This window comes from Protopterus annectens, chromosome 2.part0 (assembly GCF_019279795.1).
Source record: "Protopterus annectens isolate FY-2018-M chromosome 2.part0, PAN1.0, whole genome shotgun sequence".
Lineage (NCBI taxonomy): Eukaryota > Metazoa > Chordata > Ceratodontiformes > Protopteridae > Protopterus > Protopterus annectens.
Window position 1 is genome coordinate 1,706,314,834 of NC_056728.1, and position 18,625 is coordinate 1,706,333,458.

At 42.8% G+C, this 18,625-nt stretch overlaps 1 protein-coding gene across 1 annotated transcript in view; it reads left to right on the plus strand.

The window, feature by feature from the left end:
• CDK11A (cyclin dependent kinase 11A) overlaps nucleotides 1-18,625 on the plus strand; it is a 2,038,318-nt gene that overhangs the window by 659,303 nt on the left and 1,360,390 nt on the right. Inside the window, exon 6 of the mRNA XM_044061756.1 lies at nucleotides 4,140-4,282. Coding sequence (XP_043917691.1) covers nucleotides 4,140-4,282 — 143 coding nt within the window. The remainder of the gene's footprint in view (nucleotides 1-4,139; nucleotides 4,283-18,625) is intronic.

Below are 18,625 nucleotides of genomic sequence, written 5' to 3' on the forward strand. Positions count from 1 at the left end.
ATCCAGGGATGTCTCCAAAGAGCTATTGCTGAACCCGCTGCTCGACTCGAACCATCGGCTGCATAGGAAATGAGCTGCATGGATGAGTTAAGTATGGAATTAAGGGTATTAAGCTGGGCTGTAATCTTATCAGAGACAATCAAACCAAAAAAAGTGGTGCAAAAGTGCTCAAATATAAACAATTAAACCAAAAAAGAGCACCAACGTTGCGAGTCCTCAGAAAATAGTTTATTACAAATAATATAATTAAGCGCTTTCGTCAATGCCACTTGACTTCATCAGAATAATTAAAAGTCAAAGGAAATGGATTTAAACAGTATAAGCTCAACAATAATTGGTTCATCCTTCCCACCAATGATTTAACAAAAATATAGTACAGATTTCATTTCCATACCTTGCCAGTTCCAAATGGTTGGCCAGATCTGCCACAAAATCTATGGGCAGAGGCGAGGCACAGAAGCAAGTTGCGTCCCTCATGGATATGGGGACTATTCAACCAGTACCAGAACAGGAAAAAGGGCAAAGGTTTTATTCAAAACTGTTCCTGGTACCCAGAAAAGACAATGCCTGGTGTCCAATATTGGATTTATCGATTTTGAACACATTCTTGGACATCCCAAAATTCAAAATGCTGACTTTACAACAGCTTCTGCCCATGCTGGGCAAGAACGCTTGGTTAGTGACTCTAGACTTAAGAGGCATACCTGGGATATCCCAATAAGGGAATCGTGCAGAAGATACCTCCGTTTCAAGGCTGGTTTCATACATTACCAATTCTCTGCACTGCCCTTTGGCTTATCTACTGCGCTCAGGGTTTTTACAAAGTGCCTGGCACCAGTAATTGCATTTTGCAGACAAAGAAGCATACAAGTCTGTCCTTACTTGGACGACTGTCTCATTCAAGCAGAAAACAAGGACATTCTTCTTCAACATCTGGCATTTGTAAAAAGCCTTCTAACATGCCTAGGGTACACAATAAACGAAAAGAAATCTCAACTGGTACCCTCTCAAAAAATTACATTCCTGGGTGCAAGCTTGAATACAACTGCCCAGATGGCTTACCTTATGCCAGACAAACGAAGGCAACTGACTACTTCAAACAGATGGCAACAAAAACCAAGTTATCTACACGTCAAATTCTGCAGGCTTTGGGGTTCATGGCATCCTGCATTCTATTAATTCCATATGCAAGACTGCATATGAGGAAATTACAGTGGTATCTAAAAGATTTATGGAGTCAACATTGTCACAGTCTGGAAACAATGATCCCTCTCATTCCCTGCCTACAACAGGAGTTTCCTTGGTGGGCAGAGACATGTCATCATCAGAACATGGGGCAGTCATTCTGCCACCCAAACCTTAACTACAGATGCATCAGACTATGCTTGGGGAGCTCAATTCCTGCCAGGAAAACAAAGTACTCTGGCAGACGATCTAAGCAGAAATCTTATGGACCCACAAGTCTTCAGCATGATGACAGAGAAATGGGGGAGTCCAGACATAGATCTATTTGCCCCTCCCCAAAATTATCAACTGGACAAATTCTGCACAAGGACTTATCACAGACAAGCATGGAAAGTGGGTGCCCTATCCTTCAGTTGGAAAAACCTATCAGTCTACCCATTTCCTCCTCTGCCTCTTCTCCCCAAGGTCTTACTAAAGGTCAGACAGGAAAAACTATTCAAACAACACCTCTCAGTAAATCTGTGATGGATATCATTTTGGAAGCCAGAAGGCCTAGTACTAGAAAATCTTAATCTGATAAATGGAAGAGATTCTGTGCTTGCAACCAAGCACAAGGAACGGACACAGCAAGCCAAATATTCCTCAGATTTTACAATACTTGAATGAGATGCTTGACAAGGGCTTATCTTTTTCATCAATAAAGATCCATGCCTCTGCCATCTCGGCTCATTACAACACAGAGCCTCCCATCTTTTCTCATCCTCTGCTAAAACAGTATCTTAGAGGGGCCAAAAATTTAAGGCCTCACAGAAGATCACCAACACCTGCATAGGACCTCAATTTTGTGCTGGAAAAGCTCACCCTGCCTCCTTTTGAACCAGCAGCTACTGCGGATATAAAGTTTTTATCTTGGAAAATAGCTTTTCTTCTGACAATCACTTCAGCAAGAAGGGTTTCAGAACTACAGTCCCTCATGGCTGTGGATCCTTTTATTACATTTCGTCTGGACAGGGTGTCCCTCATGACCAGTCCTTCCTTTATGCCTAAGGTGGTGTCCAGTGTGGCTCTTAACCAAACTATTCATCTGCCAACTTTTTACCCCAATCCGCAGAACAAGGGGGAGCAGATTCTGCATTACTTGGATGTACACAGACAACTAAAATTCTACTTAAACAGGACCAAATTTCTAAGAAAGTCTGAGCAACTATTGGTGGCATTTGCTGCAGGATCAGAGGGGAAGGCTATTTCAAAGCAGACTGTTTCAAATTGGATAAGCCACTGCATTTGTTTCTGCTACTTGCATCTTGGTAAACCGGTGCCCAAGGAAATCAGGTCATATTCCACCAGGGCTGCATCTACCTCAGCAGCTTTTCTCAGAGGAGTTCCAACCAAAGACATTCTAGAAGCTGCTACTTGGAGCTCTGTTCATACATTTAGAAAGCATTATCATTTGCATCTGTTTTCTAAGCCCAGGGCAGGCTTTGCCACTGCAGTTCTGCAGGGCCTTATAGCCGCTCCTAATGCTATTTAGCTCCATCCTCCCATCCACAGCTTTGGGATTCTACCCAAATGTAATGACTGTAACAGTGAAACACGAATAACATAGTACAGTTGTGTACACTTACCATAAATGTAGATGTTCAAGTGTATTCACTGTTGCAGTCTGGGTTACCCACCCGCCATCCCCCTTTTTCCTAGAACTTCTCTTTCCTTCACTGTATTCTACTACAGCCTTTGTGGTGTATTTTCTTTTAGATGAAGGTAAAGTTTATGTTGTTAAAAGTGCATTTATATATATATATATATATATATATATATATATATATATATATATTTTTTTTTTTTTTTTTTTTTGCTCCCCATTTGGGGGGACCTGACATCTGGGGCAAGAAAAACTGAAGAAAATGGCATCGACTGCATGTTTTATACCCCTGATGACCTGACGTCATGGAAGAGGAGACAGCAACTGATGCAGGACCTAAGACATTGATATTCAGGCTGACTGAGGGCAACCTGCCAGCAGATTACCCAAATGTAATGACTGCAACAGAATACACTCGAACATCTACATTTATGGTAAGTGTACACAACTGTACTGTTTGATGCTGACTAGTAATAGTAAACAAGTCTTGCATAGTTCTTGTGACTGCCGCTTTGCTTTTATTTTGTTCTTTTGGCTTTTACCTTTCACAACAAAAATGTTTACCAAGACAAAATAGAAAAGAATTTCCGAATATATCCTTGATCAGCCTGTCTCTGTGCTATTCATATGCACAATGCAGGGGCTAAAAACTAGTGTTATAATTGAAGGCTAGACTTCTTAAGATCCTTGCATATCAATAGCTTAGTTAGTAGTTGTGCCTTTAAACCACATGACCATATGAAAAGGTGGCTGCCATTAGCTACTAACAGGGTGTCACTAGATTAGTGTATCATACACTTTTCTTGTCCTAATTATTTGTCTTTAATTATTTTTTTACATCCATCAGCAAATGTTGTGGCTGCAAACTTGTGTTGCTCAGTGGGACCTTTAATTAACACCCCTTAAGCCTTTTTGCATAGTATTATAATAAATGACAATGCACATATTATTTATGGAAATGTGTTGAGGAAACTAGAACTGTAGTCCGTGAAATCTCAGAGCAGTGTTAGCTTCTAATTTACTCCATAACCGTGTATATTAAACAGTGTACATTTTTGTAGCTTAGAGGATCCCCTGATTGTGTTTAGAATAGGATTCTGCCCACTTACCTGGTCAACAAATGGCAGTTATTATATAAGTTGAGGTGGACTGGCATACTATGCAGGTTTGGCTGTCATGAATAGTATGAAATATTTTTTCAGAAAATGAAATGACTGAATGCATAAAATAAATGCATTCTGTTTGATATCTCAGCAGTGCAAAATATACTGTGAAATACTCTTAACATTTAAGTTATACCAATTATATGTAGGGATCGACTGGAGCAGTTAGAACGTCAGCGAGAACGTGAAAAGAAGATGAGGGAGCAGCAACAAAGAGAGCAACAAAGGGAATTGAAGGAGAGAGAGAGACGTGCTGAAGAGAGAAGAAAAGACAGAGATTCCAGGAGGGAAGGTAGCTAAGAGAAAAATTGTATGAAACTGAGCTATAATAGTGTTTAATAAATTATAGGTGGCTCTAGTATTAACAATATATAACAATATAGGTGGTTCATGTATTAAGTATCTGCATACGTCTACTCTTGTTGCCTCTAGCTGTTTAACTTTCCAGGCAGTCTTCCTAGAATTTTTTGCAGTTTGTGCACACCTTTCCTTATCATTTGAGTGGGCCTTCATGTGCTGCCCACTTCTTTCCACGTGTTAGAAGAGAATTTAGCATTTGCTTGGGTACTCCTTATGTCAGCATTCTTGCTGTCAACCCTCTAAGTGAAAAATAGTGAATGCTTTGAATCATCACAGTATCTGATGTTCATCGTGCATACAGCTGCAGTAATCATAGATGGGTTCTCTGCCGTCAGGCGGGTCCTCGGTCGGACGAATTCCAAAGTCTAGGTCCGGCGTCGGTTGTTGTCGCTTTCTCTCCTGACGTCAGTGAGGCCGGAGTATATAAGACACAGCCGACGCCATGTTCTTCAGTCTTTTGCCGCGGTGCCCGAAGCAGAAGCAGTTCGCCAGTGCCGGTCGGCCAGCTCCTGAATTACGCAAAAATTGACAACCGGAGTCTTCATTAAAGCTAAGTACCCTGTTGAAACTTTTCTTGCCTCAGACCGATGTCAGAAAAGTTAATAATTGTATTTCTTGTGGGAAGCAAATACCGCATAAGGATTTGCATTCCCTCTGCATACCTTGTTTAGGCCCAGACCACGACATCTCGGGCTGTCGCTTTTGCGCTACTTTCAATAAACGCACTATTAAGCGTCGGGCGGAGTTAAGCAACACTATTTTGGTAAAGCCTTTGATTATAAAATGTCGTCGGAAACTCCGACTACCGTTTTGTCCAAAAAACGCAAGGACAAGGACCGACACGCGAGGTCCGCGGTCTCCACCGACACCACGCCAAAACAGGCTACACGTGGTCTGGTTCTCAGCGAGACGCCTTTGCAGTCCCTGACTACCAACGACACTCCTTTGGCGGTGTCCTCTGTACCCGAGGCCGCAGATAACTCGGCCCTTTCCCAGACTACAACCACCGAAGCCATTGCTAATGTTGAGCCTCCTAATGTGGACAGGTCCACTTCCACCCATGGTGTATTTAGACCCTCATCCTCCTTTTCTATTAAGGCCTTTACTAAATCCAAAGCAGCCAGGTATCCCAAGAGGCCTGTTGCACAGGGCCCATCTCCAGGCCCCATGCCTAAAAAACAGATGCTTAAAATGGCTGAGGATTTAATTACTCTTATCAGGGGTTCTCAACCCCCTCCAGACAAGAGACCCAGAGTGGAGGAAGATTCTCCCTCTTCTGATCAGGGCTCCATTTTATCAGAACATTCTGATGTAGAGGAACACTCTTACTCCCCTTTTGAGGATTCGGATGCAGAGCAGTCCATTCCTTCTGTATCTCCTCCTGAGGATTTTTTCCTTTGGGGAAACCTTGCACACTTTAAGGGAACACTTCCATTGGGAAGGCCAAGACTTTTCCGATTCAAGAAAAGACTTAGGGAATTTCTTTTGTTACCTCAACACAGACCTCTGGCTGATACCTCCTGTTTTGGACATTCTTGATGATGTTTATTCGAGGCTTGCCTTAACCCGGATTCCCTGCCTCCTGCACTAGTCAAACCTGATGGGTACTACAGAGTTCCTAACTCTCACCAATTTCTCTACAAAAGCCATAATGCTGACCCTGAAACCATTTCTCAAGGCCCCAAGGGATTGAAGGCCTCTACTGCCAAGAATCCACTTCCTGCCGAAGAGAGTCAAGATCCTTAGAAAGGTGGGGTAAAAGGTATATACCTCGGCCACCTAGCCATGAGGACCTTTAAATTGTCAGTTTCATATGCTTAAATATCAACAGTTCCTGTTATCACAATTAAGGAATAAAATGTCTCAACCTGAACAACCAGATTTGAAGGAGTTGCAGGATATGATGCATAGTGCAGAGCAAGTGGGTAAACACACCTTACAATGTGGCTATGATGCCCTAGAGGCCTCAAGTAGAGCTGCTGCTACAGGATCAGTCATTACTGCAGACATGCCTGGCTTAGGGAACAAAACTTGCCTGATCATGAGAAAGCTAAACTTCTAGATGCTACTTTACAAAAGGATGTGCTGTTTGGTACTAATGCTGAGGAGATATTACGGAAAATGGAAGAAAAAGCCAAATCTATGCAAGCTGTCAAAGCTTTTTTACAGGTCCAACCACCACGTTTTAGCAGAAATTGGCCTTCAAAAAACTGGTCCTTACCAGCCACTGACAAGCCCCAAAGAGGTAGATACAGACGCACAAGGGGCAGAGGGCAATCACAAGGATCATATAGAGGCCAATGGCAAACTCAGCACCAAGAGGTGGCGAAGACGGTGCACAACAATACAGGAAACAAACCAATGACTCCTCATTTCCATGCCAAGCAGGTCTCAGCTGGCAGCACCTTTGGGAGGAAAGCTAGCATTATTTGCAACAAATTGGCATATTGTCACAACAGACAAATGTATCCTGGACATTATAAACAGAGGCTACAAATTTCAATTCCACACTCTTCCAAAAATGAGAGGCATGCCAAACCTGCCACACAATCAAAGGGCAGAGGCACAACTACAAATTTCAAAGCTCATAAGCATGAGAGCTATTCAAGAGGTACCTACTCACGAACAAGGGCAAGGTTTTATTCAAAACTGTTCCTGGTACCCAGAAAAGACAATGCCTGGTGTCCAGTATTGGATTTATCGATTTTGAACACATTCTTGGACATCCCAAAATTCAAAATGCTGACTTTACAACAGCTTCTGCCCATGCTGGGCAAGAACGCTTGGTTAGTGACTCTAGACTTAAAAGAGGCATACCTGGATATCCCAATAATGGAATCGTGCAGAAGATACCTCCGTTTCAAGGCTGGTTTCATACATTACCAATTCTCTGCACTGCCCTTTGGCTTATCTACTGCGCTCAGGGTTTTTACAAAGTGCCTGGCACCAGTAATTGCATTTTTGCAGACAAAGAAGCATACAAGTCTGTCCTTACTTGGACGACTGTCTCATTCAAGCAGAAAACAAGGACATTCTTCTTCAACATCTGGCATTTGTAAAAAGCCTTATAACATGCCTAGGGTACACAATAAACGAAAAGAAATCTCAACTGGTACCCTCTCAAAAAATTACATTCCTGGGTGCAAGCTTGAATACAACTACCCAGATGGCTTACCTTATGCCAGACAAACGAAGGCAACTGACTACTTCAAACAGATGGCAACAAAAACCAAGTTATCTACACGTCACATTCTGCAGGCTTTGGGTTTCATGTCATCCTGCATTCTATTAATTCCATATGCAAGACTGCATATGAGGAAATTACAGTGGTATCTAAAAGATTTATGGAGTCAACATTGTCACAGTCTGGAAACAATGATCCCTCTCATTCCCTGCCTACAACAGGAGTTTCCTTGGTGGGCAGAGACATGTCATCATCAGAACATGGGGCAGTCATTCTGCCACCCAAACCTTAACTACAGATGCATCAGACTATGCTTGGGGAGCTCAATTCCTGCCAGGAAAACAAAGTACTCTGGCAGACGATCTAAGCAGAAACCTTATGGACCCACAAGTCTTCAGCATGATGACAGAGAAATGGGGGAGTCCAGACATAGATCTATTTGCCTCTCCCCAAAATTATCAACTGGACAAATTCTGCACAAGGACTTATCACAGACAAGCATGGAAAGTGGGTCCCCTATCCTTCAGTTGGAAAAACCTATCGGTCTACCCATTTCCTCCTTTGCCTCTTCTCCCCAAGGTCTTACTAAAGGTCAGACAGGAAAAACTATTCAAACAACACCTCTCAGTAAATCTGTGATGGATGTCATTTTGGAAGCCAGAAGGCCTAGTACTAGAAAATCTTAAGCTGATAAATGGAAGAGATTCTGTGCTTGGAATCAAGCACAAGGAACGGACACAGCAAAGCCAAATATTCCTCAGATTTTACAATACTTGAATGAGATGCTTGACAAGGGCTTATCCTTTTCATCAATAAAGATCCATGCCTCTGCAATCTCGGCTCATTACAACACAGAGCCTCCCATCTTTTCTCATCCTCTGCTAAAACAGTATCTTAGAGGGGCCAAAAATTTAAGGCCTCACAGAAGATCACCAACTCCTGCATAGGACCTCAATTTTGTGCTGGAAAAGCTCACCCTGCCTCCTTTTGAACCAGCAGCTACTGCGGATATAAAGTTTTTATCTTGGAAAATAGCTTTCCTTCTGACAATCACTTCAGCAAGAATGGTTTCAGAACTACAGTCCCTCATGGCTGTGGATCCTTTTATTACATTTCGTCTGGACATGGTGTCCCTCATGACCAGTCCTTCCTTTATGCCTAAGGTGGTATCCAGTGTGGCTCTTAACCAAACTATTCATCTGCCAACGTTTTACCCAAATCCGCAGAACAAGGGGGAGCAGATTCTGCATTACTTGGATGTACACAGACAACTAAAATTCTACTTAAACAGGACCAAATTTCTAAGAAAGTCTGAGCAACTACTGGTGGCATTTGCTGCAGGATCAGAGGGGAAGGCTATTTCAAAGCAGACTGTTTCAAATTGGATAAGCCACTGCATTTGTTTCTGCTACTTGCATCTTGGTAAACCGGTGCCCAAGGAAATCAGGTCATATTCCACCAGGGCTGCATCTACCTCAGCAGCTTTTCTCAGAGGAGTTCCAACCAAAAACATTCTAGAAGCTGCTACTTGGAGCTCTGTTCATACATTTAGAAAGCATTATCATTTGCCTCTGTTTTCTAAGCCCAGGGCAGGCTTTGCCACTGCAGTTCTGCAGGGCCTTATAGCCGCTCCTAATGCTATTTAGCTCCATCCTCCCATCCACAGCTTTGGGATTCTACCCAAATGTAATGACTGTAACAGTGAAACAGGAAGAACATAGTACAGTTGTGTACACTTACCATAAATGTAGATGTTCAAGTGTATTCACTGTTGCAGTCCGGGTTACCCACCCGCCATCCCCCTTTTTCCTAGAACTTCTCTTTCCTTCACTGTATTCTACAGCCTTTGTGGTGTATTTGCTTTTAGATGAAGGTAAAGTTTATGTTGTTAAAAGTGCATTTATATATATATGTATATATATATATATATATATATATATATATATATATATATTTATTTATTTTATTTTTTGCTCCCCATTTGGGGGGACCTGACATCTGGGGCAAGAAGAAAATGGCATCGACTGCATGTTTTATACCCCTGACGACCTGACGTCATGGAAGAGGAGACAGCAACTGATGCAGGACCTAAGACTTTGATATTCAGGCTGACTGAGGGCAACCTGCCAGCAGATTACCCAAATGTAATGACTGCAACAGTGAATACACTCGAACATCTACATTTATGGTAAGTGTACACAACTGTACTGTTTGATGCTGACTAGTAATAGTAAACAAGTCTTGCATAGTTCTTGTGACTGCCACTTTGCTTTTAGTTTGTTCTTTTGGCTTTTACCTTTCACAACAAAAATGTTTACTAAGACAAAATAGAAAAGAATTTCCGAATATATCCTTGATCAGCCTGTCTCTGTGCTATTCATATGCACAATGCAGGGGCTAAAAACTAGTGTTATAATTGAAGGCTAGACTTCTTAAGATCCTTGCATATCAATAGCTTAGTTAGTAGTTGTACCTTTAAACCACATGACCATATGAAAAGGTGGCTGCCATTAGCTACTAACAGGGTGTCACTAGATTAGTGTATCATACACTTTTCTTGTCCTAATTATTTGTCTTTAATTATTTTTTTACATCCATCAACAAATGTTGTGGCTGCAAACTTGTGTTGCTCAGTGGGACCTTTAATTAACACCCCTTAAGCCTTTTTGCATAGTATTATAATAAATGACAATGCACATATTATTTATGGAAATGTGTTGAGGAAACTAGAACTGTAGTCCGTGAAATCTCAGAGCAGTGTTGGCTTCTAATTTACTCCATAACCGTGTATATTAAACAAAGTGTACATTTTTGTAGCTTAGAGGATCCCCTGATTGTGTTTAGAATAGGATTCTGCCCACTTACCTGGTCAACAAATGGCAGTTATTATATAAGTTGAGGTGGACTGGCATACTATGCAGGTTTGGCTGTCATGAATAGTATGAAATATTTTTTCAGAAAATGAAATGACTGAATGCATAAAATAAATGCATTCTGTTTGATATCTCACCAGTGCAAAATATACTGTGAAATACTCTTAACATTTAAGTTATACCAATTATATGTAGGGATCGACTGGAGCAGTTAGAACGTCAGCGAGAACGTGAAAAGAAGATGAGGGAGCAGCAACAAAGAGAGCAACAAAGGGAATTGAAGGAGAGAGAGAGACGTGCTGAAGAGAGAAGAAAAGACAGAGATTCCAGGAGGGAAGGTAGCTAAGAGAAAAATTGTATGAAACTGAGCTATAATAGTGTTTAATAAATTATAGGCGGCTCTAGTATTAACAATATAGGTGGTTCATGTATTAAGTATCTGCATACGTCTACTCTTGTTGCCTCTAGCTGTTTAACTTTCCAGGCAGTCTTCCTAGAATTTTTTGCAGTTTGTGCACACCTTTCCTTATCATTTGAGTGGGCCTTCATGTGCTGCCCACTTCTTTCCACTTGTTAGAAGAGAGGTACTCCTTATGTCAGCATTCTTGCTGTCAACCCTCTAAGTGAAAAATAGTGAATGCTTTGAATCATCACAGTATCTGTTATGATTTTAAGCAAATTTAAATGTTTTTGTTTTATGTCATACTTCAGTTAAGTGCCTCTGAAGGTGTTACAGCCTTAAAAAGTCATCATTGCTGGTGCTTGTGAACAAACAATTGGATGCAGTCTCTAAATTAACTTCAGTAAGCACCGTTGTGGCAAGCTTTTCCAGACTTCTGGCTAGAGAAGCAACTGCTTGAACAGGGAAAGAAAATGCAAGCATTCTTTTTTAAGTTTTCTTTTTCCCCTTTCAGGTCTGAGCACTTGGATGAAGTCAGGTGCAGGCAGGTTTAGGATAAGAAAGAGTACTCTACAAGGAGTGCCACCTTTACACTACTTTGTGAATTCTGGAATTGGTGACCTTGAAAAGGTGTACAGTCCACCAGATTTCTTTGTGCAGTTCCTTTCTCTTTGCATAGCCCCAGTGCATATATTAATGTCTGTACCTGTTGTGACATACACTGTGGTGGTGGTGCTGCGGTAGCGTTGTCGCCTCACAGTAAGACGTTGTCCTGTACGATTCTCAGCTAAAGCATCTTCTGTGTGGAGACATGTGTGAATGAGCGTACCTTCGTTAAAGGTTGTACGTCCGGGCTGGCAACTCGGTCCGTAAAAATTTGCTGCCAATCATTAGCGGACTGGAGTTCCGTTGTGGCGACCCCTAACTGGGAAAAGCCGAAAGATACAACAACCACCTGTTGTGACATAGGCTGATGCGAAAGGCTTTAAGACATTTAACAGTACAGCTTGCATTGTGCTTCTGAGGACAAAATAGAGGTCAAACTGAGTCTGAAACTGGTTATCAGGGGGATTGCTAATGATTATCAATCTTTATCTATGGTATATAGCTAGAGGCAGACATTTGCCCTTCTAGTCTGACTTTGAGATTTTAAGGATGCCCCCTACAAGATGAACTCTTCTTCTGCCAGCGCTGGTCCTGTGCACAGCTTAAAATGAGGAATCTGAACATCCTTAGTCTAAAGGGATAGGATGACATTAAATTTCCATTCTGATTTATCTTTTTCTGAGACTTTGAGTTAAGATGTTTTTCAGTGGGAGCAGAATTAAATTCTTATTGCACAAAAACTGCATTACGATTTGTTAAAGTTGGATATGCCTGAATCTACTGCTGTTCCTCCTGTTTTGCTTACTTTGAATGCTTTTCTCACTGCTTCTTGTTTGCATAATAGTCTTCCTCCTGCTTCCAGGAAGTCTGATATGCTCTACAGGGTGCCTCAAACTCTATTTTCCAATCCCAAAACAAATCCAGCAGTCTTTTCTTGGTCTAAAATTGCTACTGCTAAACAGAGTACTGCTGCTAACCCCATTCCCTCTGGAAAGGTTGAGAAAGCTTTTTTCAAGTTGTGGACAAAAGTTTATTCTTCTGCTACTTTATCTTTTGCGATTTCAAACTGTCAGCCTGATATGTTTAAGTATTTGATGTGGATCCCCTGCCAAGTGTAGCCTGATGTCCAGCCAGTGTACAAGAGCCTTGACATTACTAGTACATTGTACATCACACGCATATGTTCCTTGTTCTTCGTGTAGGACATAAAGGTGACATACAGATATACCTACCTCAGAACTTCTTTGCTGCCAGTCCGAACACCATCTTCGATCGTCTGTCTGAACACTCCTTCATTTGCCTGTTACCAAACCATTTCAGATTAGTGCCCTGTTGGGATTTTTCTTCTGGTCTTTGACTTCTGTACTTTTGTTTTGAGGTTACATGTCATGCAGAAAGGGAGAATGTCAGTGTGGGAGACCGATTTCCCATAAGGGTCGTCACGAGCAGTGTTTGTTTTGTTTGAGTGCTTCTCATGACCATACATCATGCCTGATTTTACAGGCATTTGTCCCTAAGACTCTTCATAGTCATCTTTTGTCTTAATCTATGGCAGCATCATCCCTGCCAGAGAGTCAGCTGTCTGCCAAGAATACAACCAAAAAAATGAGATCAGATTTGGCTGCTGTACTGCTTTCCCCGAGTCATCTGTTTTCAAGGCTGGTGAAAGCCTGGAGGATCATCTGATCATTCCATCAGATTCCTCTGCCACTACCATTTCAGAGTGTGGCATGAATCCAGTGTCTTGCATGTCTTCGGAGGCTCTACAGGCATCCATTACGGATGTTGAGAGGGAACCGTGGCTGATAATATCTGAGGGGTGTTCCGCAAATTCTTGCTAGGGAGGTGATTCCTACTACGTTGATTAAGTGTAGGCAAGGGTCCAAACCTAAGATCTTTAGGACTGACGTCCTTTTGAAAAGGAAGCAGAAAATGAAACATACTTTCCCTGCTCCTAAGTATCCTCAGCATGAGTGGAAGGATTTCACTCAGGTTGTTTAATGCTGTCATGGCCTTGAAGCCCCCACAGGGAGTTTCTGTTCCTGCCCCCCTTTGGTCTTTGACTCCTCTTAGGATGACTAGGGAGCAGGACTCTTCTGATGAGTTGGACTCTGAAGAAGAGTCTAGTGTATTTTCTGACTCCTCTATTAGAATATGGCTCTGAGGAAGAGGACTGCATTAGTTCAGATTCTCCCATTGAAGAACTTTCCTTTGGCGATACTATTTCTCGGGTGATGGAATCTTTTAAATGGGACTGTACCCAGGTTTCTGATGTCCAGAAGAGGTACTATGAACTCCTCCAGATGGAGTCTCCTAAGCCTTCTGCTGTCCTTGCTGCCTTGTTGGACACTTAATTAGCCTCTCAGGCTTCTGATTATCAGCCCCCAGCTCCTAAAAAAATGATAGGTGTTAGAAGGTGTCTGATAATTGTAAATTTCTTTACAAATGTCATTCTGCTGACCCCTCTGTTCCTTTTTCTTCAGACAAACCTTCCAAACTGTTGCCTTCCACTAAATTGCTTCCTTCTGTCAAGAGCAGTAGGGCCATGGAAAGGTTAGGCAAAAAGGTGTACACTGCTGCTACCTTGGATTTTAGGGCTATTAAACATGCCGGGTCATGTGAGTCTGGTAGTTTAGCTCTTCTTGCTTAGGCGTTTAAGGTTATTTCTGACCTTCCTGAATCTGAGGGGGAAGGCTTTGGCCCTCTATTTCTCGGGATCATCTTCTCAAGTAGCCCGCCATTCTATTAAATGTAGTTATGATGTAGATTATGCTTCTTCTAGAGCTGCTGCCTTTGGTTCCATATTAAGATGTTTTTCTTGACTTCACCTCCAGCCTTTGATGATATTAAGGCTAAATTGATGGATGTACCTTTTGACAATAACAATCTCTTTGGTTCTGCTGCTGAGCTTTTTAAGTCCCTGCAAGAGAAGGGTAGGGCCTTGCAGGAACTGAAACATGTTTTTGTTTCCCATTTCCAAATTTCAGGGGAATTATCCATCCAAGCCTAACTTTGTATGTAGACAGTCTCGCCCTCCTCCCAAAGGTAAAAAGGGTTCTAGAAGGGCTCCTCTTGCTAAGTCTACTCAGACTTCTACTACTCTGAAGCCTCCTTTTCCAGACAAGCCAGGTTCTGGACTGTCTTCTTCCTTCCCTCCCAAGTCAAGTTCCTTTATCTCTTCCTCTTTCCCTGTCTCTTCGCAATTGGTTAAGGATTCTTGGGTTCTATCAATCATTTGTCAGGGGTTTTACACAGTATGGAAATCCCTTCCTCCTTTTTTTGGGCATTCTTTTCTCTCAAGCCACCATCCAAGCAGTTTCTACTCTTCAAAAGGAGGAAGAGATTTTATTCCAGAATGTTTCTGGTTCCCAGGAAAGAAGGCACCTGTAGACCCATTCTGAATATTTCTCAGCTCAACACCTTTTCAAAGGTTCCTTGCTTTTGAATACTGCCCCTTCAAACTCTGTTTCCTTTTCTTATATCTCAGGCTTTCCTAGTCTCTCTAAATCTCAAGGATCCATATCTCCATATTCCTGTTAATCCCCATTTCAGGAAATTTGTGTTTTTCTGTTTCTTCCTTGCATTTTCAGTTTTTGATTTGCCCTTTGGCCTCTCTAATTCCTCAAGGGTATTCACCAAATGCCTTGCTCCTGTGATTGTTTTTTGCAGGATGAGGTGTGGATACAAATCTTTCCTTTCCTGGATAACCTGCTCATTAAGGCTTCCTCTCCAGCGACCCTCCTTCAGCACCTCCACTATGCCATTTGCCTCTTGCACAGCCTAGAGTTTACAGTTAATTTCCAAAATTCCTTTCTGACTCCTTTTCAAGGTCATGTTTCTTTTGTGTGCAGCTCTAGACCATTACTATGCTGGCATCCCTCCCACATCCCAGGGCTTTGACTCTGATTGCCTTTTTTCAGTCATTTCTTCCTGTGGTCTCAGTTTCAGCCAGGGAGTATCCAAGGGCTTTGGTATACGTGGCTTCCACCACTCCCATGCTTCCTCTAGCCTGTTGTCATATGAGGAAGCTACAGTAGGTTCTAAAGTCAGTTTGGCTTCAACATTTTCATCCTTTGGACTTTCCAGTTCCTCCTCTTCCATGCCTCAAGCTAAAGCTTCAGTGGTGGATTCATCAGCTCTCCCTCAACCCAGGTCTTCCTTTTCAGCCCCCTGTCCCCTCTCAGGAACTTTTTTCGGATACCTCAGATGTGGGGTGGAGGGCTTCTTTCAGCCCTCTAAAGGTTTAGGGCCTTTGCTGCCTTTGTTAGAGGGTGGGACAATGCCAATGTCAAAGAGATGAGAGAGCTCTTTCTTTCTCTTTAGGCCTTCAGTACTGTGTTCCTTCCAGGGCCTCTTAAAGTTTTTATAGACAATACCATAGTGATGTGGTACATCAACAAGAAGGGAAACAGTCTTATCTGTTGTGTGGACTAGCTCTTTAGATTTGGGATCTGGTTGTCCAGTATCAGTTGACTCTTCAGGCTGCTTGTATTCCTTCTGAACAGAACCTTGTGGGAGACTCTCTGAGCAGGTCGATAACACAGACTCAAGAATGGATGCTTCACAGAGATGTGTTTCTGGATATTGTCCACCAGTAAGGTATTCCTCAGATCTTTTTGCCTGTTCTCTGAACAGACAACTGCTGTCTCTTTACACCAGAGTCCCATGTCCTCTGGCTTGGAAGGTGGACGACCTCTCTCTTTCTTGGAAGAGGATGATGTTCTTCGTGTTTCACTGTTGCAGTCATCACATTTGGGTCATCTGCTTGCAGTAGCCCTCAAGTCAGCCTGATTAACAAAGTCTTGGGTCCTGCATCGGTTGCTGTCCCTTCTTCCTTGACGTCAGGTCGTCAGGGGTATAAAACATGCAGTCGACGCCATTATATCAGTTTTTCTTGCCCCTTTTCTTGCCGTGCGGTGCCCAAATCAGAAGCAGTTCGCAAGTGCTGGTTGGCCGACTCCTGAAATTTTCGTTTTCGAGTTTCAGAAACAAAGTCTTCAACTAAAATCTAAGTACCCTGTTGGGGAAACTTTTTCTTGCTCTTAACTGATGTCAGTAAATGTAAATAATTGCATTACTTGTGGAAAGCAAATACCTCATAAAGAATTTCATTCGTACTGTATTCCTTGCCTAGGCCCTGACCATGGCATACCTTGCTGTCGGTTTTGTGCCTTATTTAAACCACAAACTATTCGTCTGTATATTTTTGCTTCTAAATATTTTGGTGCTCGGTTGAGTTATCCTGATATGTCTTCGGTAAGCCACCCGACTACCGACATTCCGAAAAAAATGCAAAGATAAAGACAGAGACAGTCCGCCTAGGTCCAAAGCTGCCGACGACGCTCCTCCTAAGCCATTCACCAGTTCGCCAGTACTCAGTGAGGCGCTTTCACAGCCCCTGATACCCACTACTTCAGATTCGCAGGCCTCTACTGAGACCCATTCAGAGTCCGGTATGCCGCGAGATGCTTCAACTGTGGAACCTACGGATGTCACTACCTTGTATGGGCCAGAGCCGCTGTGCAGGCACCGGCTTCTGAGGGTGTATTCAGGCCGACCGACTTGCATACTAAACTGACACCATCTTCTTCTTCAAGGCCTAAAACTCGAACCATGCCTAGAAAACTGACAGCCAGACCGCATGGTCAGGCCTCTATGCCTAAAAAACAAATAAGAATGGCCGAAGACCTTATTACTTTAATCAGGGGAAGCCAGCCTTCCCCCTCTGAGACCTAGGACTGAGTTTGCTTATGATACTTCTGCCCAGGATTCTGAATCTTCTGTTTCCTCTAATGACCAGGATTTACCCTTATCTACCTATGAGGATTCTGATGCTGAGGACTCTGTTCCCTCTGCTTTCCCCCCAGAGAATTTCTCTTTTGGTGAAACCTTGCATACTCTCAGGGAGCATTTCCTTTGGGAATGTCAGGATTACTCTGATTCTAAAAAGAGGCTTAGGGATTTCTTACTCCTGCCCCAGCACAGGCCTTTAGCCATACCTGCTGTACTAAACATTGTTGACGATGCCTTTTCGGAATCTAGCTTGGCTCCTGACTCTCTACCTCCTGCTCCCAGAAAAACCTGATAGATATTACAGGGTCCCTGACTCTCACAAGTTCCTTTTTAAAAATCCTACTGCGGATTCTGAGACCATTTCACAGGGACCCAAGGGCATTAAAGCTACTACTGCCAAAAAATCCTACCCCCTCTGATAGAGACACTAGGGCGCTGGATAGATGAGGAAAGAAGGTATACACTTCTGCAACTTTGGCCATTATGGCCTTAAACTGCCAGTTTCATACGTTAAAGTATCAGCAACATATTACTGGATTGCTTAAACAGAAAATGATGTTGATTCCTGATTGTGCTGAAAATAAGGATGTTAAGTTGTCAATCTCGCCTTCATTCTTGCTTGATGGGTTCGGAGCCGATCCTCGGCTCGCACTTTGCTAAGCTCGAGAGTCACTTTTACCAGCTCGAGGCAGCCCCATATCCCATGATGCTACCCAGATCTCGTTTGCCGCTTCGCTGATGAGGTCCTCCTTTTACCAGCTCCTGGTAAGTGTTTTATATTTAACTGTTTTTAGCCCCTTTTCACTTTTTAACTTAACATCTGACAATTTTAGTTTATATTAAGCCCCTTTTTGACTAAAATTATCCTCCCTTCTTAATTTTTTTAGTCAGGCCTTCTTCCCTCCCATCCCCCCCCCCCCTTCAGGGTGTGTATGTGTGTTGAGGTTTTACTCTTCAACTATAGTTTAGTTGTTTGTTTGGGACTGTGTGGTTGAGTTTGTCCACTATGTCCAAGGAACAGAGGGTCTCAGGCTTTAAGAAGTGTGACTCGTGCTGTCAGAAGATGTCTCTGACAGACGGTCACACTTCTTGTTTATATTGCCTGGGACCTCTCCACCTGAAGGACTCCTGTGCGATTTGTCATTCCTTTAGCCAGAGAGTCCTGCAGGAGAGAAGGAATAAATTGATATTAAGGGGTCTTCTTAACGGAGGGCTCTCCGGCTAAGTCGGCTCCGAGTAAGACTTCAAAGTCTTCCAAGGCCCAGGCTTCTGTGTCCAAGGTCGAGATCGGCCCGACTGGAGCCGATCCTGGTAAAACCGGCACCGATGGCTATCGGTGCCGATACTGTTACAGTCACATCGGTGTCGGCTCCGGCTGGCTCCGACCACCATGTGGCTCAGGCTTCGGCGCCGACCGGC